Source organism: Mastacembelus armatus, chromosome 23, assembly GCF_900324485.2.
Source record: "Mastacembelus armatus chromosome 23, fMasArm1.2, whole genome shotgun sequence".
Classification (NCBI taxonomy): domain Eukaryota; kingdom Metazoa; phylum Chordata; class Actinopteri; order Synbranchiformes; family Mastacembelidae; genus Mastacembelus; species Mastacembelus armatus.
In genome coordinates, this window is record NC_046655.1 from 8933637 (window position 1) to 8960786 (window position 27150).

A 27150-nucleotide genomic window follows, 5' to 3' on the forward strand; every position below is an offset into this window, starting at 1 on the left:
TGTATAGAAAACCTTCATTTATAATGTAGACCGGTTAAGTGGTTAATAAATCACTTGTCTCTGAAGCCACAAGACATAAAATAATTTAATTGTGCCTCCTGCAGGCTCACATCTCCGCACAGGTAATCTGAAAATGTCAATCATGAGTTAACAGTGAACTTTTAGTCAGTGTCACTTCCTGTGTGTGTGTCTACCGTAATGAATGTACGCACACACTTACTAATATGACAATTAATTAATCACAGCAGGTGGGATAAACACACGTTTGCTTGCTGCCTTACACCTAAACCTTGAGGATTTTACATTTGTATTCACTTTACACACATAGATGAGCACAGCAGGTGGGCACACATACTGTAATTATTCGCTGGTGATCACATGAAGCCAAGGCTCATTTCAGATTAATTATACAAACATGCTCAGTAGAATAGTTTATGTATAGTTATTGTAGCAGAGCTGGATTAAGGTAGGTTTACTTTTATATCAGTCCACTTTGATCGAAGTTAAGAACAAAGGCATCTATTAAAACAATGGAGCATTGAGGCACAAACATTGCACAATGAGTAATTATCAAATTTCCTCTCATTATAAGAACATTTTCTGTTGGATAAATTACTCTAGCAGAAGAAACGATTATTTGAATGTTTAAATCCTGCAGAAAAGTAATTTCCTAAAATGTATTTTTTAAGAATAAGACAAAAACCCCTTTCTCGAACAGGTCATTACCACTGCAGTATTGGGGGCTACATGCACTGAGGTAGTAGATCGATGTTTTATGTTTCCAATTTGTAGTACTGTTCTATTATGGTGTAACACAACAAACCATTCAACATTCAGCTAGTCAACACATAGACAAGAACTACTTTTACTGTATAATATACTGTATACACTACATAATAAAGCCCAGTAAATACAGTACACAGGCCTGCCAACACCAACATTTCATTTTTTCTTCTCTTTACTGTTTCAAGTTATAAAATGTGCACATTTGGTAACTTTTTTTCATTGATTTTTACCTGCATCTAATAAGCTATACAATGTAGTCCTCTCAGTAACACAGTATGAATACATGATCTGTCCTACACAGTATGTAAATTAAGCCAGGTTGCTAGCTTAACTGGGTCACCTCAGTTTTACTATGGAGCAGTTTAACATATTATGTAATGGTGTATAAATATAGCCAATCAGTGACACTGTATGTCAGCAGTAGCAGCAGGCTGCACTGCCATCTGAAGAAACTGGAAAATGTGTCAGCCCAAAACATAAAATGTGCCTGGGTAGATTTATTGTTAAGTATATTAGTTTATAAAGTATACACTAGAGGAGTTTCACATGTCCAATACACATATATCTACATTTACTTCATAGTATTCCCCAAACCTGTTACTATACGCACATACATTAGACCTCCACTTGTGTCTTGCATCGTACAATAATTTTGCCGCAATGTTTATGGGCACTTGTAACTTAACAGCTCGCCTCATGCAGCCACTAATCATGTTTAGTAGTCAACGTGACAACGGTTAGCTGTGGCACACTGACAGGCCCTGTGCTGAGAGCTCCGCTAATCAGTCTGAGTGAAGAAAATGTTTTCATCTCAGTAAATCAAAGTGTAAACAGTGCCGGAGGATTCAGGGACACTGTGATGACGAGTTCTGTGCGTGAAAGCGATAAACTCATCCAGTTGTGATGATTATAAGAAAGAGGGAAAGTTTGTCCCTTGGATGGGAACATTTCCATTTCAACAAACATACTTCTGATCTTTTTAAATAAGCGACTTGTTTTTTTTATTTTATATCAGTGTAGATTAAATATATTTTGATTTTAGATTGTTGCTTAGACCAAACAAGCTCTCACCTTGTTGGATCACCTCGGACTCTGGGAAGTTGAAGTGAGGAGTTATTTAAAACACTTGTTACTTAACAGGTTGGAATATTACACAAATATTATCAGATTATAAATCAGTTATGAACATTAATTGTTACAGATGTGACCAAGATGTAAATGTAATGTCATTAAAATTAGGTTGATCTACAACATTAAAATACAGCATACATGTTTTCCATCAGATGCAATGATCCAATACAGGTGCCATTCTGCATTATGAGTACTTTTACTTTGAATGTGAACTGTGAATGCAGGACTTTTATGTTAGTCACATTTAATGTAGCATTACTTTTATTTAATTAAATAATCATAGACAAATAACATAAATCTTTTTTGTTTTCACAATGACATGACCAAATATACCTATGGGGCTCAAGGTAAATCTATTTTGGGGCCCCAAATGACCTTCTCTTTACAGAGCAGTTTCATTATTTTGCCTGGTGCTTAGAAACAAGCAAGCACAGTGGTCCTGAAAAGATTAACTGAACAGATGACTGACAGAAAATTAACAATTTTGATATGCACTTAATCATTTGAGTCTTTGATTTTTCATATTTTTCAAGAAAAGTCCACCCCACCAAATAAATAAATACTGCTACCAGCTTAACAAATGTGAATATTCGTGTTTGTAATAGAAAATTCCACATCTTTGGGTTTTTGACTGAAATAAATTAAAAATTCGGCTAAATTATTTAGACCAAAATATTGATCCAGCCTTGCATACTGGCTGAGAGTTTAGTTTAAGTCCAAATCTTTCTTATTGAACAAAATGCGTTAAAATGAAATACATATAGTCATGTTAGGTTACAGGCTAATCCCCGCCTCCAGTTTTTCCCTCTCTGCCTGTCAATCAAGCATTAGCCCCGCCCCCTTCGTGTCCGCCTGTCAGTCAAACTTATGCCCCGCCCCTTCACTGCCCTCCTGCATGTCGCGCAAAAAACAGCAGCGGCCGTTGAGGAAGAGAGTAAATAGAGAGAGAAGCCTCAAGATGGCTGACTCGCAGGGCTCCGTTCACCTCGTCGGAGCTGCTGCTAGCGCGGTGTCCCCGCCGGTCGCCTCCACCAAAAGCCCTCTCGTAAAGCAAACCGAGGCGAAGGGAGCGCCTGACAACCGCTCTCAAGGTTCCCGGGATTTCAACCCGCCGCCGCCCAAGAAGGTCCGAGTCGAAGAGAGGAGCATTAAACCCAAGAAACTCAGCAGGGAAGGAGGAGTGGGAGGCAACGGTAGCGGCAAAGAGAAACTCCAGCAGCCCGCGAAGCAGCAGAGTTATGGCAGCAGCGCTGGTTTGTGGAGCTTCAGCCAGGTCACGACGAGCAGCAACAACCCTCCGGTGCCTGCTACCGGTGGATCCCAACCACCGACAAACACACATAAAGTCTTCAAACAGAGCGATTTCTTCCTGCACAAAGCGCCTTCCACCTCCAAACCCAAGAAACCGAGTAAAGATAAGCAGCGAGAGAAAGAGAGAGAGAAGGGGAAAGGAGGCGGAGAAGAGAAAAAGAAACATAAACTGTTGGTGACCTCCGGGTCCGGGAGCACCGGTAATAACAACAACGATCTCGGCAAATTTAATAACATTTCTGCAGCGAAGAGAGAAAACGGGGAGGTCATGTTGCCACCCAAAGGTAGGCCATCACAGTGTATTATATGGTTAGATTTGACTTTTTTGATGGGGCGAATTCATAAAGTTTCAGTCGTGTTTATTATAAGTATCCTAACCAGAGTCCTTCCCTTTACAGTCACTTGGCTCATTGTAAATTCAGCCACCTGGGAAACGAACATGTGGCCCGGAGTGCGCAGTTGTCTGCCTTCTAATTTGTCTGGACAGTCCCGTTTTCGGACTAGCTACTGTTCAAAAGGCGCTCCTAAAGGTTGAATAAGATCTGGTAGAATACTCGGCGGTTACTCTAATCGCCATTTGTTCGCCGGGGGAAATGTTTACGTCGAGTTTAGCGGCGCTAAAGCCCAGTTTAGTCGATGTTTCTCCGGGATATGGCTGCCAGCTTTCGTCGCCTGTTCACCCGCTCGTGAACCCTCGAGCTCCACCGCGTTCCAGGGCAGTTGCTTTGTAAGCAGCTGCTCTCGTGCTGCTGCGGAATGGTTACGTAGTTACGTCGTGTTGCCCAAACACAACCTGTTTTATTCGCGTACGTTTAACACTGATGCCTTACAGATCAGTTAAGATGTTAGAAACGGGGAAAAAAAAGCTATGATATTTGTCAGGTTATCTTACAATTGAGATAAATAGCTAATTTAGCCTGTAGCGTCAATGCGCATGTGATTTTATTTCCTTTGTAGCGGTGCATGGATTAAAACTACAAGCTGCTGTCATAACAATATGACAGTCGCCCGCCATTATAGGGTAAGTGTTGTTTTGGTAGAGCACCACGCCCCCCTCTGTAACCCCGGGCTGTATGGGAAACAGCTTCGATAACAGCTTTGATAATTTGTTTTACAATCAAAACCCTTATTATTATACTTAAGGAATTACTCCTGGACTCCACTGCCAACAGAAGATATCACCGCACTGTGTCACTAAATTATTTAGAGCTTCTGAGTATGATCACTAGTGTCGTCACATGGCGTTTTGGTAGGTGAGAGGAGGAAAAACGGGATAATTTCAGTCAGGCTGAACAATACGTTAAAAAAAATGACCCTGTAGTGTAATGCAGCGTTTTAAGAACACAATAAACTGCATTTAGTGGTACAAAATAATATACAACAGCACCGTCTGTCATTAACAGTCTGTTTATTAGGGATACAGTTGATTCAACTGTATGATCATTCTGGAAGATGCAGTTTGTGTGTTATACAGATTTTCAGTTTGTTGGCCTGCTCTTATTGATGTTGATGAAATGTTGGGACAAAACAGTAGAAAAGCTACTCATTATAGCCCAATACAATTTAACAGCAGCACACACTGCGTCTACTATAGCTACAGTAGTAGACTGCATTACCTTGGTGTACCTAATGAACTGCCTATATGTGAATATTAGGACATATCTGTATTTATGTGTATGGGTGGAGGGCAAGTTAAAAAAAAAAAAAACATTAGAATTGTTACAGATGGGGTTATTCAAGAATTTACACATTACTGTGTAAAATAAATGTCCCGTTACTGACTTTAAAGGTGTCTTGTTTGAATCTTTAGTTTGCTTTACTGTTCTCGGCTTATCCATTGTCCCCACAGTCCTTTATTAAGTCTTTCAGACTCATCTGAATATTCAAACATAATTTGACTGACTGAAATGATAAAAAGATTTATTAGTGAGTCTCAATTTGTGATTTTTTTTTTGGTTAGTGTTGAAAGAAATAAAAATTTATGCTTGTAGAGTTTTTAGGCGAATTACTCACTATATTTGTAGTGCATAGGCCTCAGCACCTCATTAGTGTCTAAATGACTCGATAGTGGTGACTCATTATTTTCCAAATCTTACTGTGATAACTTGAGAAATAATGAAGCACGGATTTTGCTTGCACACAGGTGCTCAGATAATGTGCAAATGAGTGAGACCTTGTTGGTCATTAGGCCAGTGATGGGGTTAGTTAGGCCTGTGCTTAAAATCTTAATATTTCATTTCTCATAAACTGTACGAGCACAATCATTTTGCTCAAACATGCAGACACATGTTCAAGTTTAAAATAGGTTTTTTCATATAATGATCACAAGGAATGCCAGCCTAACAGGGGTGCATTGTTTGCACAGGGCTCAAGAATATACCCTCCAGATATCAGTAATTCATCACACTGCCCAGCAGGATTTACTAGTAATCATTTAGCTTTGCTAGTAACAAACACTTCATTATGGACATTAGGATTAGGAAATGTCCACTTTGACTAATTTTACATATTTCTACTGCCTTTGCCACAGAAGTGAAAAGACTTTGATGGTGTATGCCACTTCTCCTGAGTGAATTATCCAGTTCATATATATTAAACTATTATTACACTGCTAAACAATGCGGTCATTGTGTGTGCGTGTATTTCTCCCAGCCAGGTGCATGCAGTGAAATGGCAGGTTGTCGTGGTTACATTTTGCTGTAAATATGTGATACTTCAGCACTAATGGAGAACAACGTGTGTGTATATACACGTTGTACAATTATTATACGTGTAGCTTAGTATTGATATGCTTACATTATGCTACATTATTTTGTAAGATAGATACAGTAATTTCCTGAGAAGGAAATAACTTTTTCAGTTGACTGACTAGGCCGCAATGTGGCAGCCACTAATGTCTTTAACATCTCATAAGCTTTTTTGGATTATTTATTTGTTTTTGGTGGCATCTGGTTTGCCACTGTGTGTAAATGTGATTTGCTTGTGAGTGTTAAAGCCCAAGCAGGAGTACTGAGTGGACATGTGTGACAGTGTGTGAGTGTATGATGTCACCCCTTTCCAGCTGGGTAGTTTAAGAGGTCATGACACGCTCTGAACACCACTGCAGTCAGCTGAACACCAGAACGAGATGTGTTGTTGGCCTGTAGCCCGAACACACTATCAGAAACACTGCCTCATAAACATGCTGTGCCGGATGTCAGTTTTATTTTATTCAAGCAAAAATATAACAAGCAGTGCTTACAGGATTTCAGTATAGCTAAGGACTCTTTTAAGGTAAAAGTTTATACATAAAAGTATAATATTATTATACATGAAAGTTTATATATATATAGTTCTCATTATACAAAAAATGAATACGTTTTATTACTGCCATGACAGATTTTAACTAACATATTGTAGAAATGTAATGAAAGCATATTGTATGGAGGCTTGTCAGGAATATTTCTAAAATGCTCCTTCAGTGTGCTGTTTAGGTTGCATCGGTTTTCCCGTAGCCTCAACTTAGAAGCAGCAATACAGAACAACAGATAGTATCGCTCCAACAGTCCCACTGTGGTTCGTTTGAGCAAAATGCACTGGACCTCTAATTGCTGTAGTGAGCTGCTCAATGGCCAACAGCAGGAGACTGTAATTACACTTACTAGCTTAAAATGGGAAGATGAAAAAGCACAGTATATGAATGTGGGGCAGAGTGTTGCTGAAATACTTGTTAATCCTGGGGGTGAGGTGAAGCGACATGTCTGTCTCATCTCTTGGGCTGTCTGAAGTTTAAAAAAAAAAAAAAAAAGTGTGACTTATAGTCCGGAAAATAGGGTATATGTTGAGGGACAGGCTGGCCCAGTGCTGAGGCTGCTGTTCAACAGAATGACATGAGTTCGAGGCCTGGTGCTGGAAAATGTCCTTGAGCTATAGAGTGATCCCCTGTCAGCTTCAGGACTCAGAAGCCGACCTTCCTGGAGGGAAAGAATTTTCCTGCACTGATCCAAAGAGTATCACATCATCACAGAAATATTATTAGTGGTGAGCTTGCTGTTGGGAGTGAGGCTGTAGGCAAGCACGAGGGAGCAGTGACCCCTGGTTACATTTGATACTGAAATAGAAAGAGACACAAGTCCAACAAAGTGCAGCGAACAAGTGCACCAAGACGACGAAAACTTTAAGAAGAAGACCTGGAAGGCTACTGCAAATATTGATTGACAAATAGGACTTCCCACTAGGCTGGTTTATCTAATTGTAGTTTATCTAAATGTAATTATTCACATCAAAGGTCACAAGTTTAATCAGCCAAAAGCAGTGCTTTTAATAGTTTAAGCGTTGAACACCTTAAATAGATTATATTTCTTCCATCTAGGTTGAATCCTGAGACATTGTATCTCAATTAATGAAGCCTGAATACTTGGCAATGCGTAAACAACATAGATTAAAAGAATAAGGCTGATGAAAAACCACTCTTTTAAGGGTAATGTGGCAAGTACGTTTTCCTGGTTGCAGCTATCATCTAGTGACGAGTACTGCAAGTAACAAGCTACATGAAGGTGCTCTTTAAAACAACAAAGTCCATTTATTTTCTTACTATTTAGCATCCAGTTTTGTACTGACCTCTGACTTCTAATCATTGTGATTATGAAACAAGCCACAGAAACCTGGGTTTCTGGGGAAGTCATGTTGTGAATTATGTAAATGTCTGAATTGTCGTAATTAGGTTGTTTATGCACATGTAAATGCACCACGCTGACAGAATCCCTGACTGTGTCTGGGGCCAGCCGTCTGTGGCCGAGTACAGCCAGAGGAACAACAGAGAGAAATTGAAGCTTAGCTGCAATCAGAAACCAATTAAGTTACTGTCAGCTCAACCATTTGTTCATTCCCAAAATTACAAGACACTTAACTCTGCATGTACAATAGCACTTTAGCAGAATGGCAAAGACTGTATGAATCTTACTGCTAAATCATTATGGGTTCTGTGTTGTTGATGAAGCACCACACCAGGGGTGAATTAACCACCTGGCACAGCAGGATTTTCCACCACATTGGAGGAACCCATCTTTCTTTGACAGACATATAGTTGAAGTAACAGTATGTTTTGAAATCAACTGTAATCACCTGCAAATATGCACATAGACTTTGTAGGACTGAGTGGCTCTTACCTGCTTTATTCTAACCCTAGTTTGCCACAGCACGCCTGAGTCAGTTTACCAACATAATTATGTGCGTGTTAGTGTTCGGCATTTTGTACACATGCTGCTCCTCCAGTTTTGGCATTTACAGTGTTGAACTCACTATGTCTAATGTTTGTAGTTCTTAGATCCTTTCACAAAATCAGCAGTTGAATGATTCTGTTTAATTATCTATATAAGGAAATTTAATAGAAAGATGTGCAATAAGACCCAGAATTAGTCAGTTGTTAAAATCAGATATTTAGAACATTAAAGTGAATGTTAAAAGAAGTTCCTTATAGAGGTAGACGATTGGTAGAAGCAGGTTTTCACCGTATAATATACATAAACACATTTCTGATTCTCCTTTCCAGCGCAAAGAATTTGGATGCCAGTAAATACTGGTGTAGTTAAACTTTACAAACTGCCTGCCACTGGCCCTCTCTTTCAAAGTGTTTTCTCTCCTGTGATCATCCACACAGTGAAAACCACCTGCTGTGTTTCCCTTCAAAAACAGCAGCTGTTAGAAAGTCAGAAAGCAAAATGAGCTACGAAGTTGCAGTTTCAGGGATCCCATCCTTTTTTTTTTACATTCATTTACATCTCTTGGTTTTGTGCTACAGACAAAATCAGTATTACTTTACATTTTAGTTGTATAGACCAAATGTAACTTGAGCCCCAGTCCACTGGTTTGTCCCGGGCTGCTGGAGTGTTATTGCTTTCCTTTAGGGTCTGAGATGCTCAGATGAGGTTTTTAGCATCTGAATTTGACCAACTGTATTTGAGAAACCACATTTTTTAAATTGAATTATTGTGCAACTTCAACATAGGTTTAAAATATTAGGCACATCTGTGAACTTGAGAACACTAAAATGAATATATAGGCTACTTGTTTTAGGCCTGTTTTAAATTGAGCAGCTTGAAATTTAGTGGTATTCATGTGTTGGTGTAACTTAAATTGTTATTCGTTTTTATACTGGAGAGCCATACTGTCCTGTCTTCGGAAAAGAAAGTTTGTCTCTATTTTACGAGAAAGTTCCTTGTCTAAAAGTCAGTGTGTTTAAGGCCAGGTCATCCACCTGGACTAATTTATCCAATCTATGCCAATAAATTAATCGTTTATGAATGTTACCACTGTCGCGTTGTCTGACGTGCTTTTATAAATCTGGCAGTAGATCCGAGTGAGCCCTGTTCTGTAGGTAGCTTCCTGTGGAGCTAAATTGATGTTTTGAAACATCCATTTTTTTCCCCACCAGGTAGCTTAATTTCACAGCATTTATTTTGCATAATTCTTACAATGGTTTGTTAACATTCTTGGCATTCCTCTTAAACACTGGGTATGAGGTGCACGACTACACATGCAGGTCCTTTGACGTAGCTAAGAACAACAAATTCAAAATGCCAAGGTATTTATTTAAATATTACCATAGGAAATAGTGTATTGATGTAACTCTCATTCTGCTACTATTCCTTTAAGGCTTTTTACTTTCAAAGCTTTTTCTCCTTTGATCGTGCAAACAGCGAGTCCAACCCAACTGTGTTCACTCTCCCACTCCCCAAGTCCACAGGAGAGTGAGCAGTCTGAAAACACAGCTTCCTTTTCAAGATGGATCTGACAGAGTTCAAAGAATAAAGTTCTTTGCAAAGGAAAAGAAAGAAAGCAAGAGTAAAAGAACTACTGTGGAAGAAATAAAGCGGGGGGGTTCAAATTTGCTTTGTGGGAAAATGAAAGGAAATGAAGAATCAAAGGAGGCAAGTTATACAAGACAATCAAATAAATGAAAGTTATTTTAAGAAAGGTAAGCTTTCTTTTAGCTCAGGTGGAGGGGCGATGCTGATTTACAGAATAAGAGTGTGTCAGTGTGCACAAACTTAGACGTGCCTTGCCTTTCAGATAGCACTCCAACAACCGAAGAGGTGTGTGCGATGGTAAGATATTTACATTTTAAACTGATGCTCTCACCCACAGCGATTTGCAACGAGTGTTGCATTAGAGTGCACTCCAGTGCCTTGATCTGCAATATTCCCGCAACACTCAGACTGAGAAGCGCTGGAAGTGGAAATAGAAATGAGTCAAAAAGCAAAGGAGGATGTTGGGACTTTTAAGACTGGAGCATATTGGAGCTAGTACAGAGGGAACATGGGAGAGGGATGAGTTTGGGGGTAGAAACGTGAGGTGGATGTCGATAAGATGTGCTTTAAGGTTATGAGTGATGATGCAGAGCAACTGCAGTCTTAGAGGGAATTGGAAGGTCATTCTGCTGCTAAGGAAACATGAGATGAGGATGTGTTGGAGAGATGGATTTGTTGCAGCTCGGAATGAAAATCCAAACGTTTTGTAGCGAGGAGACCAACGAGATTAAAGAAAAGAGATGGTCAAGGTGAAACACTTGGCAAGAGTTCAGTATCTGTTTAGAGAAGTAAAATGAATGAAGTGTGTGTGCGCACAAGTGAAATATGTAAGAAAATATGAGGACTAATGCTAATGTGTTTCTGCCATCAAGACCTAAAACCCTTCACTCTGCTTACACAGAGCACTCCAACAAGGACAAGGCAAAAGACAGAGACCGAGAGGAGAGGGGGGAGAAGAAGGTCACAGACGGAGAGCGAGAAAAGGAGAAGAAGAAACACAAAGTGATGAATGAAATAAAGAGGGAGAATGGAGAAGTCAAGCAGCCAATTAAAGGTTGGTGGAAACACACATACATGCATATGAAATGATTTATGCAGGGCCAAAACTTTTTTTTTTTCTTTCCAGTTTTTGTTTGGTCTATGAAATGTTAGGGAATAGTCACAAAACACCCATCACGATTTCCCATGGCCTCTGGTTGAGTCAAAGTCTGATTGCTAAATTTGTCCAGGCAACAGTCCAGAACACAGGAGTGTTCAGTTTTCAGTGTTATAAAAACATCAAAAAAGTCAGTTCTCACATGAAGCTGGAAGCAGGGGATGGTTGGTGTTTTGCTTAAGTGCAGATATTAAACATTCCTCCTTGTCTTTGAAAACGGCAGCATCACAGTAGTTCTTTTACTCTTGCTGAACACAAGGTCCACTTACTTGGTGCCTCTGAAGATTTCAACCACATCTGGTGGCCATCCTTAGTGTATAGAGTTGTTCTAGTACTACAGAGCTGATTTAGTTACTGTCACATGACCGGCAGTAGGAATTTTGGTCATGTGATATATCAGGTGGGTGTATATGAGGAGAGGTCACAAGACATCAAAATTAAGGTTACACAATATAAATTACTTAATATTTGTTTTTCTAAACTGTCCATAACATCGTAGCATTACTTTCTAATAATACTGTTTGTAAAATTTTAAAAAAGCAGATCCTCACATTGTGAAGCTGGGACTAATGCTTGGTGTCTGTACTTAATAAATGATTTAACATGATTAGTTGAAGTGCTAGTGATAATATTGCTGATGTTATGGTGATGTCATGATTGTTAACACTGTGTCCTGCTAGAGGAATGGCCTCTGATTTTTCTCTCTTCACTTTTCATAAAAAATAAAATGCAATGATGATGCTAAACCTGGGACTAAAATTAAACTGGAACAGATCTCAACTATTGGCACACACCATTACTGGAAGCATTTATTGCTTTCACTCCTGTTAGAAACAGGCAAAACTCATAATAAATATCTCTCTGGGTTGCACTTAGTCATAAATGATGTTTTCATGTGTGTAAGTGCACCCTGTTGGACCTCAGCATGTATTTTAGTTCAGTGGTGGCACACTGAAAACCTGCTGCTAAGGTAACCAAACATAGTTGGTGTTGGCCCACTTTCACAGGGAGCTCTACAGTAAATCATCATTAACTTTGTAACGTACAAGCAGCATACACAACTGCCCAGCACCCAGTGGTGGTTGGAAATGTGCTAATGTTGTGCAATAGGCATAAAAGGATATAGCAAAGTGTGTGTCTGTGTGTCTGTGTGTCTGTGTGTCTGTGTGTCTGTGTGTCTGTGTGTCTGTGTGTCTGTGTGTCTGTGTGTCTGTGTGTCTGTGTGTCTGTGTGTCTGTGTGTGGGGAGAACTCAAGCATGACAATGGTTGTAATTTTTTTTTTTTTTTTTTTCTTCTTTGAGATTTTTATCCCTGGCATTAGATTGACCTGTGCACTCTGTTGTGCACCACATGGAGAAACTGGGCTTAGGGTTTGTTTAGTCTGACTGTGTGCGTGCGTGTGTGTGCGCGCGCGCTGATTGTGCTTCTGTTAGGGTTGCAATAGGAGAAGCTGAGAGACAAGCCAGTGTAATGTAGTCTTACCTGTGTTTCTAGTACAGTGCCTCAGTGTCTGTGTCATTGTCTCTGTTATCTCGATTCTGTCCCACTAAGGTTTGCTACTTTTCTGTCAGCCTCTTTCTGCTTCTTGTTTTTATTTTTTAAGGTTTTAAGAATTTGTCTTATTGTCATTATTTTGTCTACATGGGTTTTTTTTTTTTTTTTTTTTTTTTTAAGCAAAAAAAAAAAAAAAAAGTTACATGTAGCTCTTTTTCTCTAATTTTTTTGTATTATTGTCGAATACGTTTTGGACTCAATATCAGCCTACCTAATTATTAGTGTTTCTACTGTATGTTCATGTGACCTCTGCTGTGTGTACTTTATGAATGCAGTGACATGCCTCACTATTAACTTTTTGACAGTAGTGAATTATTTGCACAGAACCATGACGTAATCGCTGTCTGTCTGTAATCCGAGCTCAGCCTACAAACTGCAGTGTCCATTTATGAACAGTGGCTGTTTTCTTTTTAAGACTTGACCTTTTTAGACAGACTCCACACACTGGCATGATTGCTGCTTTTATTTAAATTGACTCGGGTTGTTGTAAAACTCTAGTCAGGCTTGCAGTGACACTTCAGGGACTTAGTGAGGCTTTGGCCACATACATAGCCATTTGCTACATTTGAAAATTACAGATGGGTCATTTGGTGCACTATTTCAGTCTTCCTACTTTCAGTACAAGTGTAGAGTTAGGAAAAGACTGGACTGAGGAGAGACTCAGTGTGTGGTCAGCCTGCACATATCCTGTGAGAATGCCTGGCATTTAATCATGTGTTTACAATAACAGGGACACAGTGGTATACATAGTGCGATACCGCATCAGAGTCGAGGGACCAGAGAATAGGTTTACTGTGATCGTGAGTGAGCCATTTAATCAGAGCGTGTTAAGTTTGTGAATGTTGAGGCAAACAGAAATTTAATCAGTGAGAGTGTTAAGTTTACAATTCCAAAGGGTGACACAGAGAGAGAAGCTGCCAGAGGAAACTTATAGGAAATCGGTAAGCGGCAAAGAGCCATTAGCCACCCAAATGTAGTTAATATAGTGTTAAATATTAAGTCTTTATTTAACATGTTTGACAAACTGTTATTTTAAAAGACCTATGATGGGCATTATTCTAAAACTATTATAAAAATGTGTTAAAAAAATATACTTGCATTGGACGATGATTATGTACACAGTGTTTACTTCATGCACATCTTGCACATCTTTTCAGTAATGCAAAATCTGCCAAAAAAGATGTTTATTATGAAGTTGACAATGTCAATGAATCTTTGAAATGGAACATTGGTATTTTTATAATTTTAAAATGCTTTTTTTTATTATTATTATTCAGAAACAATTTTTCCGCTCTCTGTATTCACAGTTTGTATGCATGGAACAGTGAAAATACATGCTTACATTCTGCTTGTGGGTTTTCATGTCACTGTTGCAATATCCAGTCTACCACAAATTCTCCCAGTATCAGAGCTCTTCTGCGGCTTATTGAACATTGCAATATTGGGAATGAATGTGTGTTTTTGTGAATGCATGTTAGGGGTTGCGGGAGGAGTGATTTATGGGTTAAAGCGCTTTTGGATTAGTAGCTTGAGTGTTGTACTGCGAATACCTTCTGTCTCTCTGTTGCTCTATTTATTGCTGTCTTTGTCTCTGGTGTTTTTCATTCTGTTTCTAGTTCCTGCCTTATCTAGTGTTGAGCATGTGTCGGGTACAAACTAGATTACAAGATTGAAAAAGTGTGTGTGTGTGTGTGTGTGTGTATATATATATATATGTGTGTGTGTTTGGATTATGCTGAGACAGCAATGCCTTTATCAAAGTGGCTTACATGTATGCGGACACACAAACTATAAATGTATGCATGTCCACTTGTTTACCCAACCACTGCGTAGGGATGAACCCACACATCAATGTGAACAGCACTGACACACACAATAAGAAACGCATACAGTAGCAGTATGCATAAATTTGCACCTTCCTCCCTCAGGCCTTTAAGGGATGGACTACCACGTACAGTATTATCCCTGTTCAGATATGCCACTCAAAAGCTTGTTTTCCTGGCTTAGTCATATGTGCTTTTCTCATTGGTTTCCAGTTATTTTATGTATGCACCCCATGAGATGCACACCATCTGGGAAAAGCTATGAGTCATCTGTGTACACCTGCTTAAAATAGTTAGCACTAATAATTTTCAGTTGTATATTTTAAACAGGGAATTTATCAGGTATCTGTTTTGATGACTAAACTGTTGAAATAAATAAAACATCAATCTGGGTGAGAATCGTGTGTGTGTGTGTGTGTGTGTGTGTGTGTGTGTGTGTGTGTGTGTGTGTGTGTGTGTGTGTGTGTGTGTGTGTGTGTGTGTGTAAAACTTTCTGAGCTTTGTATTGTTGCTAGAGGACCTGATTCATTGTAAAGGGCAACACATACATCGGCAAGAAGTGGCTGATTATTGTTACGTTCTGATTTATTTCACATTTATCATGATGAGTAGATTCTTACCTGTACCTTCAAGCCTTTTCAAAAAAAATTTCTCACATCTTGTGTTGATCTGTGTTGAGAAGAATACCTCCTCCTGTAATAAGTCTCTTTCCTTTAACTAATTAAAGCCTTTTCTCTGTCTCTGTCACACTGTCCAGATGAAAAAGAGAAAGCCAAGATTAACTCAGAGGAGCTGCAAATCAAGAAAGTAAAGAAGAAAAAGAAGAAGAAACACAAAGAGGGGGAGAAGCACAAACGAGTGAAGATGTACCACCGCTCCTGCCAAACCATTTGTGCTGGCCTGCTTCTCTCCCCTCCTTCCTCCTCTTCCCCATCCTCTAATCCTACACACAACCCTTCCTTGTCTCCGTTTAAGTCCCCGCTGCCTGTTTACCCTCAAACTAACAACAAAACCTTACATGTCATGCCATCCTCCTCTCCTGTCACCTCCAAACCCCTATATGACTCCTCTCCCCTCAAATCGCTGTCATCCTTGAACCCACAACCTTCCCCAACCAAGCACCAGCCACAGTGCACCTATCCTGGCATGGCAGGTCTGGAGTTTGCGTCATACATCCACATAGAGAACCAGCCTAATGGGGGAGCACTAGTGGCCCATGCCTACACTTCTCAGCTCTCCTCTCTTTCGACGTGCGAGCGGCAGAGATTTGCAGAGGAGTTTGTCACCTTGTCTTTCAGCGAGGACTCATCCCAGGTGTGGCATAGATATATATCATATTAATCCATGTATGCTGAGTTCAGTGCAGCACAATGCTGTTGCAACAATACAGTAAAGTTTTTATTCTAATATTGAAAACATAAGCATTATCTAACCTGCATCACCTACTGTGTTTTCCAGGCAGCCCATTATGTCATGGGAATTGTCCATGGAGAAGCCAGCTACTTGCCTGACTTCTTGGACTACTTCTCTACCAAGTTCCCATCAGCTCCAGTCAAAATGGAAATAATAGGAAAAAAGGATATAGAAACTACCACAATGGCTAATTACTACTCTCAGGTTAGTCACACTTGATCACACACAAAGGGGAACCAATTAAATGGAAAACAAAATCTGTTTTGGGAATATAAAAATAGCAAGATCCAAGTGTTTACAAGTCCCTGTCCTGTATTTAATTTATATGGCTGAATATCATATCTGTCCATGAATATAGTACCTGTTGAGACAGCGTAATGCCACAGTAGAAAAAGTCCTGTTTTGATAAAGTCACCTGATGTAATAAGTGTCATTCAAGGTCATAGGACAGAGAGCATGCACTGCAGGTGAAGTGCAAAAGGAAAAAGACGTTTTCATTACAGAATCATTTTTCATTTTTCAAACCTTGTTACACGCAGAAAGAGGTGGTGGCACAGACAGGCACACACATACAAATGCACAGCTTAGTTTCTGTTCAAAATGTGTTGCTGGCTTTGGTGTGGGGAGAAAACATCATCATTAGTAAATGGGGTTTGCCACAAGAGTGTAGCTCTGTGGCTGTAGTTTGCTTTGGTGCCTCTCACAAATTCAGCTTGGTAATGGAGCATCTGTTCTTGTGATGTTGGTGTAAATATCGTGTAAAAGATATTTTAAGATGATCTGGGTTCAGCCATTAGGTTGAAGCGTCTACTTTTGTCTGTCCGGCATTAAATGGGTTCTGGCATTTCTATTGATGTCTGATTTTTCAGACTAGATGACCACATTAAAAATAATGACAGAGTTGGGTATGGCGCACAGGTGGCTCACTCCTCTCACTTTTAGTGCTACGTAATCTTAAGAAAGCAAAGCTAAAAATGAGGAGATAAAAGAAATAGAAAGCCAGAGGGCATTTTTAGAAAAGGACACACACAAGCACATACACCAGTTGAGAGATAGGGAGAAGGAATGAGAGAAGGAAGCTCAAAGAATAGAAAGTTAAGTGACAGATGTAAACAAGATAAGAATTTAAGTTGTAGACTGTAAGAGGTGACTGCTGTCTGTGGGGCAGCAAACCTGGACCAATTCAGGTTAAAGAGTTAAAGACAAAAAGTTCTTTTTTGTCTTTCCTTTCCACAAGCACAAGTGTATGAGTGACTGTAGTTGTGACACCACTCACCTAATCCTCAGCATATCTCTTGGCCTTTTGAAGACAACTGGAAAAACGAGAAATGTGTGTATTTTTGCTGGTGGTGGGTGTGTCTGGTTTGTCTCTCCTAAACACAGCTAGACCTCTTCATTTACAGTTGTCTGTAGTTCACTAATGAAAAGCCTTTTGTTGCCTCAAACCTCTTGAGTGGCTTTGTATTGAGATACTGCCTGTTTTTTTTCCAGGGTGAGTACAGGCCACACCAACCAGCTTCCACACTGTGTGATTGTGTGTGTGTGTGTGTGTGGGTGTGTGTGTGTGGTACTACATGTTCTTTATCATTCTCCTTCTAACTATTTTCTTCCTTTTTAACATTATCAAATATTTCCAATGTTAATTCTGTATGTTTCTTTCTGTTTTGGCCAGTTTTACCTCCACAAACACTCCCTTGATATTGGCATTGTTCTGGATTAATTAAATCTACATAATGAATAGTTAAATATCTCAATGGTCTGTTGTCTAAATGAGTTTTCTAGGCAAACCTGTGGTCTGTGCTGTCTCTTTAAGAGTAGTGTTCCTTGCAGGGCTAACGTCATTGTCCACTGGTCTTATTAATTTTTTTTCCCCTCCCTCTTTGCTCTCAGCAGTGACCTTGGGAAGTAGACATGTAGTCTCACACTGCTGTACATGCGCATTGATGTATACACACATAGGTGTACACACAGATTAATGGTTTATCATGCACATTTTCCCTGCCTTTCTTTTCTCTTTAGCTATCCATCTCTTTTTCTGTCTTCCCCCCTCCCTGTCACACTCTCGCTCTCTTTTATCCCCGTACTCTTTATGTTTCTGCCCTGTTATGTGGCCCTCCACTCACAAATGACTGGATGGCTGCTTTCTGTAGCGTGAGTGCAGACGGGAGTAGAAAATAACAAATGCGCATCTACTTGCAATGGGTTTTTTTTTTTTTGTTTGTGTTTTTTGTGCTGATGTTAGATTGTAATGTGATGCTGCTTCGAGTATGAGACATTTCTCTTTGTGGAACTTACATATTGTATTTAATTTGTGTGTGACCGTGTGCATTTGTAATAATCAAGGTATCAAAGTTGCTTTGCTGCTGTTCTGACTGTGTGTGAATAGTTTGTATTCAGCACCTGACTGAAGGCATTTTCAGTGCTGGTAAGGATTATGGAACATTACAGCACTCTGTATTTTTAGTATAGCATGATGTGCTTGGACCGTGACCTCTGTATTTAAGCTGGTCTTTCCTGTTGAGTCACTTTTTGTAATAATACCAGGGAAAAAACATTTATCAGTTTATTCTTGCATAAAATTGTAACAAAGACAATAATAATGTAGTGTAAATTAGTTCCTTACCTGCAAATAACAAATGTTTGTATGCATGTGTAGTGTTTCAGATTATAACTGAGCCAGTTATTTTCTGACTTCAGTTTATCTGACTCTAGCTCTACCTGCTCCTTCTCTTTCATAAAGCCTATGCTAGAGGCGGCACCTTGTATGTGTACTCCCTGTATGTTCACTTTCACAACCATGATGTTGAAGCTGTGACACAGTCCTGGTATTAATTTAATTTGTAAAGGAGGCAGAAGGAACCATTACTGTATTTTAATTCAAATTGTATTTGTGCATTCACCTGCTTCTCTTTGCAGATGAGCCAAGGGAGAGATTATGTAAGAAAATTGTGTGCAATTGTGTTTGCGCTACCTATCGGTAGCCAGGAGCTTTAATGTGACGCAGGTACAGTAATACACTAATAGACTTAGTACTCTAGAGACTGGCTGGACATAATGATTTAGAAATAGAGGCACAGAGAGCTGACAAAGAGAGGAAGAAGCAGACAGATGCGCAGAGGTCAGGAAGAGGGAAGGTAGCAGTGAGATAATTTCATGACATGAATTTAGCTAGCGAGAGGGAAGGAGAAGCTGACAGGAAGAGGGAAACCTGTTACGGAATTAACAAGTGGTTGGACCAGAGACGGAAAGGAGAGCAGGAAAGCAAGAGGCTTGATCTAATAAAATTCCCTCTGGGATGTGAATATTGTAAGGAAAAGAGGCAGAGGAGAAGATGGAGAGACTGACAGACAGGAGAAAAATAGATCATCTCCAAGTGGAGAGAGAGGGAGATGATATACTGCTTTTAGCCAAGGAAAGTGACAGCAGGGGAGAGATGACAGTAATGATAATTGTATATAATAACATCAGCTTTTTAATCTTGTGAATTTGCAGATCTGGAATACCAAATGGGCTGCAGTAAATTTAGATAATGTTACAGGGAAAAAGGGATAAAATGATTCTTCTGTGTGCAGCATTTTTATAGTTTGATAATATAAATTCTTTGTAGTAACTGTCTGTGAAGTAGTATGGTCCTTTTAAATAAAGCATATTATCAAGTCTAGGAGTAAACGATACAAGTAAATATGATGGTAGTCGTTTGTTTTTAAACTTTCACCCCTTAAGCGTGTTTCCAAGCACGTACACAGGTGGGGAAGGACTGGAGCATCTTGAAGCGTACCACTCAGAGGAAATCTGTCATATTTCCTGTTTCCTTCTGTTTGCCTTCACTTTGCCTCTTATAGACGGACTGTGTGTGTGGGCGAATCACCGACTGTTAAATTTATCCGTTTATTTCAGGCAGAGGTAGTGTTTACTAATCCTGCTCCTGTGATAGTGAGAGACTGTTCTCTTTGCAAACAGCGTGGGGGTTATTCTGCTGTTAAATTATGCATGTGTAAACACACACACACAGAAAATAAAAGCTCACAAGCACAATTAAGTGCAGAAAGATGGATTCATACACACAGACTAGCTGAGAAGTTACATGACTATTAAGCATGATGAGTTTTTGTGAATCCATGTGTGCAGACTCAGAATCTAAGACTGACTCTGTGATTCTATTTCAAGACGTGTTTATTTGTGTGGGGTTAGTGTTTCAACCTTTTAGTCATCACCATCTAATAAGGATATTGCACTGTAGGGGCACAGATGCAGGGAAATGAAGTGAATAAACACACACACACACAGCCATGTGGTTTAGCCTGTCCATGCATGTAAAGCTGATTAATTTTGATAATTTATCACAGGCAGCATATTGTTGCATGTATTTAGACCAGTTTCGAATTGAACATGCAGTGATTCAGGGGCTTATCTAAGAGATTTTTTCAACACCACACACCACTGAGTAACAACACTGAGCTAACAGTTTTGATAAGCTTTTCATCTTTAATTTATTAAACAAAAATGCCAAACATTTTAAGCTTTGATTATATCCTTGTAAATTCAACATTTTTGTTATTTTATTATGTGGGATAGACATAAATAGACATGCATATCAATTTGGGCATTCTTCACTATTCAGTTGAGACATTCTTAACCATTTTCTACATTTTTATAGATTAAATCTATTATTTATGAACGTTACACTATGAAGACATATAATTGTCAATCAGTTATTCCTGTCTGGAATGACAATTTGTTCAACTTTTAAAGAACATTTAATCATTGACCCCTATAAAGTTTTTATGGCCAATCTATAGTAATTACCCAGTTTATATTAAAAAAAACAGATGCTACTGAGAACTGAGAACTCTTCCCTGTTAGCAGCAACAGCCAGACACACACCTGAAAGCTGCTTGCATCCACTGTCGTATAGGATTGGCCTCTGAGCAGCTGTTGTGGGATTTAATGCCTTGCTCGAGGACGCACTTGAGAGCTGCCAAGCGGTCCTCCTTCAGTCTTCCTCCAATTCATTTCTGTCTTCATTACTTGTCTTCCACTTCCCTCCTCCCCTTCTCTAAGATTCTATCCTCATGTCTTTCCCTCCTTATCACACTCCCTCGCTTTGCCTCACCTCTTCTTCTCTTCATCTTTTACTTATTCTTATCTGATGTGTCCTGTTCCATTATCCCCTTCTCCTATTTACCCGTTTTCCCTTTTCTTGCTCTTTCTTTGCCATGTTATCTTTATTTTCACCTGCTCACCCACCAGTCTCTGTCCCTCTCATTCTTTGTCTCGTGTACCTTCACTCTCTTCTTCCTCAGGTCTGTCTCTCTTCTCCCCACTCTCTCTTTATCTCTGCCTTGTTGTCAATTGGTGACTCACTGGAGGCATGCAGCCAAGGATCTGGCCAGCACACATACACACACATCCTGATCAGCCAAGAGTACAAGCATGCAGGCCACATGCTGCACGTACTGCACACACAAAGACACTGCTGAGGGCCAAGGGTATGGGAGACGGGTTAGACACACATACACGATGCCCTGTCAGCCAAGTGAAGAGCAGCAAACAGTCTGTTGAGTCACACTGATGGAGCAGAAACCTCAAGTGAAACCACCAGCACTCACATACATGGTGTCTTTTTTGACACCCAGTAACGATTAGCAGGTTCTCTGTGTATGCTTCCTGTCTTTTGGACAAAATGACAGTGTGCAGTTTTGTGTTTGCCTGCGGTTTATTGAATTCAAACAATATTAAACAAATATTATATAAATCTTTATACTGCAGCCTATTGGACAAGGCCTTACATTTACACATCCAGCAATGTGAGTGTCACTTGTTTCATAATGACATTGTTTTCTCCCATGGTCCTGATTCAGGAGGAGATAATAGTTTCTACACATTGTATCCGAACTGTAGAGAAATACTATCTTAGACAGGTGGCTTGGTAAAGGTATGGATGTATATTAATATAGTGGGATTTAATATCTGGGTAAGCTCATTTGAAACCACCTGTATATTTTCTTGTGAACTAAAATCCTCCACCTGTTATCTGACTAAAAATAATATGCAGCCATATCTACTTGCTGTAGTGTTACGAGTAAAATTATAACATTGTGTGTGTTGTTTTTTTTGTTTTTGTTTTTTTTTTTTTAAATAATTTTTTTGTCCTGTGGTTGCTGCAGGTGAGGAAAACGTACAGTCACGGTACATACAGAGCTGGGGCCATGAGACAGATTAGCCTGGTGGGAGCTGTGGACGAGGAGGTGGGGGATTTTTTCCCAGAATTCCTCAACATGCTGGAGGAGTCGCCGTTCCTGAAGGTGAGCCAGGACAGGATGAATGGCAGTAATCCCAAACAGAATGGAAATCAATAACGAATGGAAAAGTGACAGTGGATTTTAAACGGGAGTTATTTTCAGCACAGGCTTTTATACAAGTTCTGTGTTCTAGTTAGTATTTAAGGCAGCAGGACAGTGTAGGTGGGATTGACCTAAAATAAAATACAGTGGTCACACACTGCAATAGTGCATATCACTGTGGTTTTAGTTTTGGGTAACATTAAAGCTCTCTGGCACTGAGGAAATCAGCATATTGTTGGATATTGGATAGATAGTACTTTTAAGTGCGATAAATTAATTAGTTTTGCTTACAATAGCCAAAATATAAACTATCTCAAGAGTGAAAAATTGTCATCTGACAACTTTACATCTGTTTTGCATTATTTGTCTGTTTTTCAGTCTGAATTTTTTTTGTGCGTGTATGTGTGTGTGGTGTCATACACTAGCATATGTGCCACATAGCTTTAATTGGATGTGGAATAAAGTTATTTTTTGTACATCTCCTCTGTTCTGTGATGAGAGTTTACTGACTGCCTCTGCTTCTTGCTTTGGTCTCTCAACATAGTTAAACACTCATTTCCTCTTACTCCAAAATACTCAGTTTCATTTCATTAATTTCTCTGCAATATAAAGCCTTTAGTCACTCCAGTCGCAATTTACTTTTTTGTACCTCATAAATAGTCCATTTATTCTAAATTTCCACTGCTATGAACTAGATGTACCCACAGATTTTGCTGCATTTACACCAGTGATTATTTGGAAAAGTCACAAACTGAGCAGATGGAAATAAAGGACACTTATATCAACAACACACCTAATATTCTCAGTGGTCACTGCCAAACAAGAGGCATTAGGTGTTGTGTCAGACTGATTTGGTGCAGCTCCGAGTCTCGGTTCATGAAGTCAGTTCTCCTTTTTAAATGCCTGCAGGAACAAACTACCAAAATACTGTTTACTGTGCTCCCTGAAATGCAGGAGTGACAGGCTTTTCCTCTGTTTGCTATTCTGTGTTGACACTTCAAGTCTCCTGCATGCATTGTGGGGGAGAGGCATTGGATGCTGAATATCAAAAGGCACACATCCTCTGGCAACTTCGTATCTGTTTTGGGCTTTGGCTCTGATTTGGCACCCTCTGAAACATCTTGGGTGCCAGTGACAAGTTTCGCCAGTGGGCTGATTTCAGCTCATGAGATTTCATTTTTAGAATCTCTAATAAATAAACATATAATAAATAAAGTACTTGATGGAAATGTACTAACCCACTACTTTGATTATATTTACTCATACTACTGTTTTTCTCTCTTTCTCCTCTCTACTTCAGCGGACTCTTCCGTGGGGAACGTTCTCCAGTCTGAGGCTGATGAGTCCCACAGAGAGCGATGACGGCCCCATAATGTGGGTCAGACCTGGAGAACAGACGATACCTGTAGCTGATGTACCAAAGTCCCCCTTTAAAAGGAAGCGGTGAGTACACTACGGTTTACTGTACATTACTTAAATACACTCACAGAATAAGCTAGACAATATTTTGAATCCCTCTTAAACAGTGCATTGAGACAGAGATAGGATTAGCAGGGATTTTGGTCTCTGTGAATCTACTTTAAACTGGCTGCAAGTGTCTGCACGGTGTGTATTCTATTGAACCAGCTTGCCTCTGTACACTCTGCGCAGCCCAGGAGGAGTGTTTATGAAAAGCAGTAACCAAACACACTCACACATTTGAAGCAGCAGCCGTGGTAGCAGCGTGAGGCTTTGTTGTAGCCGAGCAGCGCCGGATGAGGCAGTTACACCCTCTCTGCTTGTCTCTGCCACCATGTCATTGTTAGTTACGCATAAACTCCACACACACACACACACACACGATTTCTGGTGTCAGAGCATGAGGGAAACTGTGTTTTTGTGTGACGTGAGCTGTATGTGACTCACCACTGAGATGAGATCATCGTTATGTTTATAGAGTTTACATCAGACGCTATTCACATGGCAGCAACCCAAGCAGGGTAAACGCACACCATACACATCCTTTCTATGCTCTGTTTATTTCCCACTTGTCACTATCAATAATAATGTGTTGAATTTTTTTTTTCTGTATTTGTTTATTTTATCCAGAAGGTTTTATTGATTGATAAAACGATTTATTATGAAAGTAAATTCTATTATTTTAACTAATGTTATTTACAGCTCTTAAATAATTAGGCTTTGCTACTTTTTCATATTTTATATAATTGTGAACTGGGTATCTTTTGGGCTGTTGGTTAGACAGAAAAAAAAAAGACACTTGAAGACATTGCCTTGGGCCACAGAAACTGGAGATGGTAACTTTTACTTTTTTGACACGTCAGAAACCAAAACAGTAACAGAGGTTAATCGAGTCAGAAATTTTTTTGGCAGCTCTAGTAGATTTTTTTTTTTTTTTCCAGTTCATTCAAGAAATCCTTATTCAGTCTGATTTTTCTGGATTTAAAGTGGGGTATTATTGAAGGAAATATACCTGCCTTTACATCAGCCTGTGAATACAGTGTGTTGCATATTTATACATGTTATGCCTTGTTTGGTGTGCAGGGTGCCCAACCAGTGTTTGAAGAAGTGGCTGCCTGTCAAGAAAGTGTGTGCATCAGTTGGAGTGTGTGTGCGTGCTGACTGCCAGAAACACTTGTTTGACTGCTGGGGCTGAGAGAATCTGTTTTTACTGAAATACAGAAGGGTGGATGTATGGAGGAGGCGTTACCTATTCTTCTCTTCCTCCTTATCTTGTGTCCTGCCTCATCCCATCAGTGTTGCACCATCTTTATTAGGCTTTACTTGGTTAAAATTTACCATGAGAAATGATTAAAAAATAAAAACTGGGATCTACAAATGGACATGTGCTTTCCTCAGAATTGAACATCTCTCCTCAGTCTTTCACTTCCATTCTCTTCCAGACTCTTTCCTTTTTTCCCCCTCCTCCTCCCATTCCTGTCTCCTTTCCCTGTCCTTGTCCTCGTTCTACCATTAAAAGCCTGCCCTGTCTGTCCCTTTCTATTTCTCTTACGATCTGTCTTCTGTTTCCACCTTTTGACCTCCTTTTCCTGCTTTAAGCTGATTTATTGTAGTTACTGTGCTGTTACTTTGGGGAACTCTAAAAGTGCATTTAAAGTAAGCAGATATATATTAAAAATGTCACGGGGTGCAAGTGTTTTTGTCTCTGCGTATAAACTGTTGTGGACAGAAAGAAAGATGTGATGTTATTTTCAGTAAGACCTTGTCTGTAGTGTGACCATATGCTGTGATGAAAGCAGGAAGGCTGCTTGGAGCATCTCTACAGGGCATTGCTTCTTTTTCTTAGCGGGTCTAGTGAAAAGGTCAGGCATTTCTAACAGCACTGAGACTCTCAGTCTGAGAATTCAGCTTGATTATAGTGGTGAAATGATGAAAATAAACCAAAATATTTCATCTTTTAGTGAAAGAGAGCCATGCTTCCGGAGATTTACGGTAATTGCATAGTAACAGCAGCAGCCCTTGGCCACCACCAATTACAAAGAGGACGGAGGCCTGATGAAGAACATGCTGTTCCTGCTTCCATACAAATTGCATGACAAATGACAATTAAGATGAAGCCATCCAGACTCTGGTGGCTGTCAACAAGATGCTAACCCCAGGCTTCTCAGTAACATTGTTTTTGTTTGTTCTTCATCTTAAATCAATTTTTGAAATATATTTTATTTATTTTTTTGTTTGTGCCTTAGCTTTAAGATGTGCATTAATAGTATTTGTCGGTCTACTTTTCTCCTTCTCTCACTGGTCTTTACTCTCTTTTTACTGCCTTATCCTTCTTCACCCCTCTCTTCTTTATCCCGTTCTCCATCATCGCCTCTCCCACTCTCCCTGCCACTTCTGTCCCACTCATCTGATCCTCTTCTTCTCCCTCCCACTTTATGTTTGCCCATAAATGCACAGGAATCTGTCCTGGTGCCTCGGTGCAGACAGTTGCCTACATGGTGCCAGAACAGCAGGACCTCACATATAGGGGATAGTTAATGGCTTTCACTAGACAGTAGACATTAAATACCCATCTAGATGTGCACATTCAGCACTCCTCCCCTTTTCACTTTCTTCTTTTCACTGTTTCACTTACCAGCTTTCCTGGTTTTACATTCATTACTGCCAGCCTGCAGTCAGCTCAGACACACTGAGCTCTGTGTGTGTGTGCCTGTTTCGTCGCCCCCTTCACACTCTATTTTCCTCTGCTTCTTTCTTCCTCTTTCACCGTCTCCTGCCTCTCTCCTCTTATCTCTGAATGAATGAATTCACAATTCAGTGTTCAGCACGGGTAGTCTCGCTGCTATTTCGCGTGTTTGTCTGCGTTACGCTCTCGAAAGAATCTCTCGCAGACTGTATTCATGTGTTTATACTCGTTTGAATGTGACTGCAGCTCCAGTGTGAGTCACTGATCCAGTAGTGAGCTGACTGCAGTACTTCTATTGTTTGGCAACACAGCTCATTTTCTGCTTTTACCCCTCAGCTTCTCAGTCTGGGGTATGTATGAGTACGTGTTCGAGCTGTTGGCTTCATTTTTACTTTCCCTCATTTAAAATGCAGCCTCATCTTTTGACACAAAGCCATCGTGATTTCATCCCCACAGCTCGATGAGAAAAAAATACGAAATTACAAAAAAAAGCTCAAAGGAAACTGGTGTAAAGTGGGGAAACACTCAGGTGTGGGTGTGATATCTGCAAATTATATACATTGCTTTGCTGCGGTGCTGCAGCTAAAGATTTTCATAATAATTTGATCTCTTACTTTGTAATTTGAATTTTTTGCTGTACAGAGCATGTTGTCAATTTGCAGTACAAGACATTTACAAAAATAAATAAAAATTGCACAT

General features: G+C 39.7%; 1 protein-coding gene across 1 annotated transcript in view; it reads left to right on the plus strand.

Moving 5' to 3' along the window:
- The first annotated feature begins 2693 nt into the window (after positions 1 to 2693).
- Positions 2694 to 27150, plus strand: part of LOC113141932 (lysine-specific demethylase RSBN1L-like) — a 30457-nt gene continuing 6000 nt past the window's right edge. Inside the window, exons 1-6 of the mRNA XM_026326591.2 lie at positions 2694 to 3512; positions 10918 to 11070; positions 15308 to 15864; positions 16009 to 16167; positions 22131 to 22268; positions 23608 to 23750. Of these exons, the coding sequence (XP_026182376.2) occupies positions 2813 to 3512; positions 10918 to 11070; positions 15308 to 15864; positions 16009 to 16167; positions 22131 to 22268; positions 23608 to 23750 (1850 nt within the window). The 5' untranslated portion in view covers positions 2694 to 2812. The remainder of the gene's footprint in view (positions 3513 to 10917; positions 11071 to 15307; positions 15865 to 16008; positions 16168 to 22130; positions 22269 to 23607; positions 23751 to 27150) is intronic.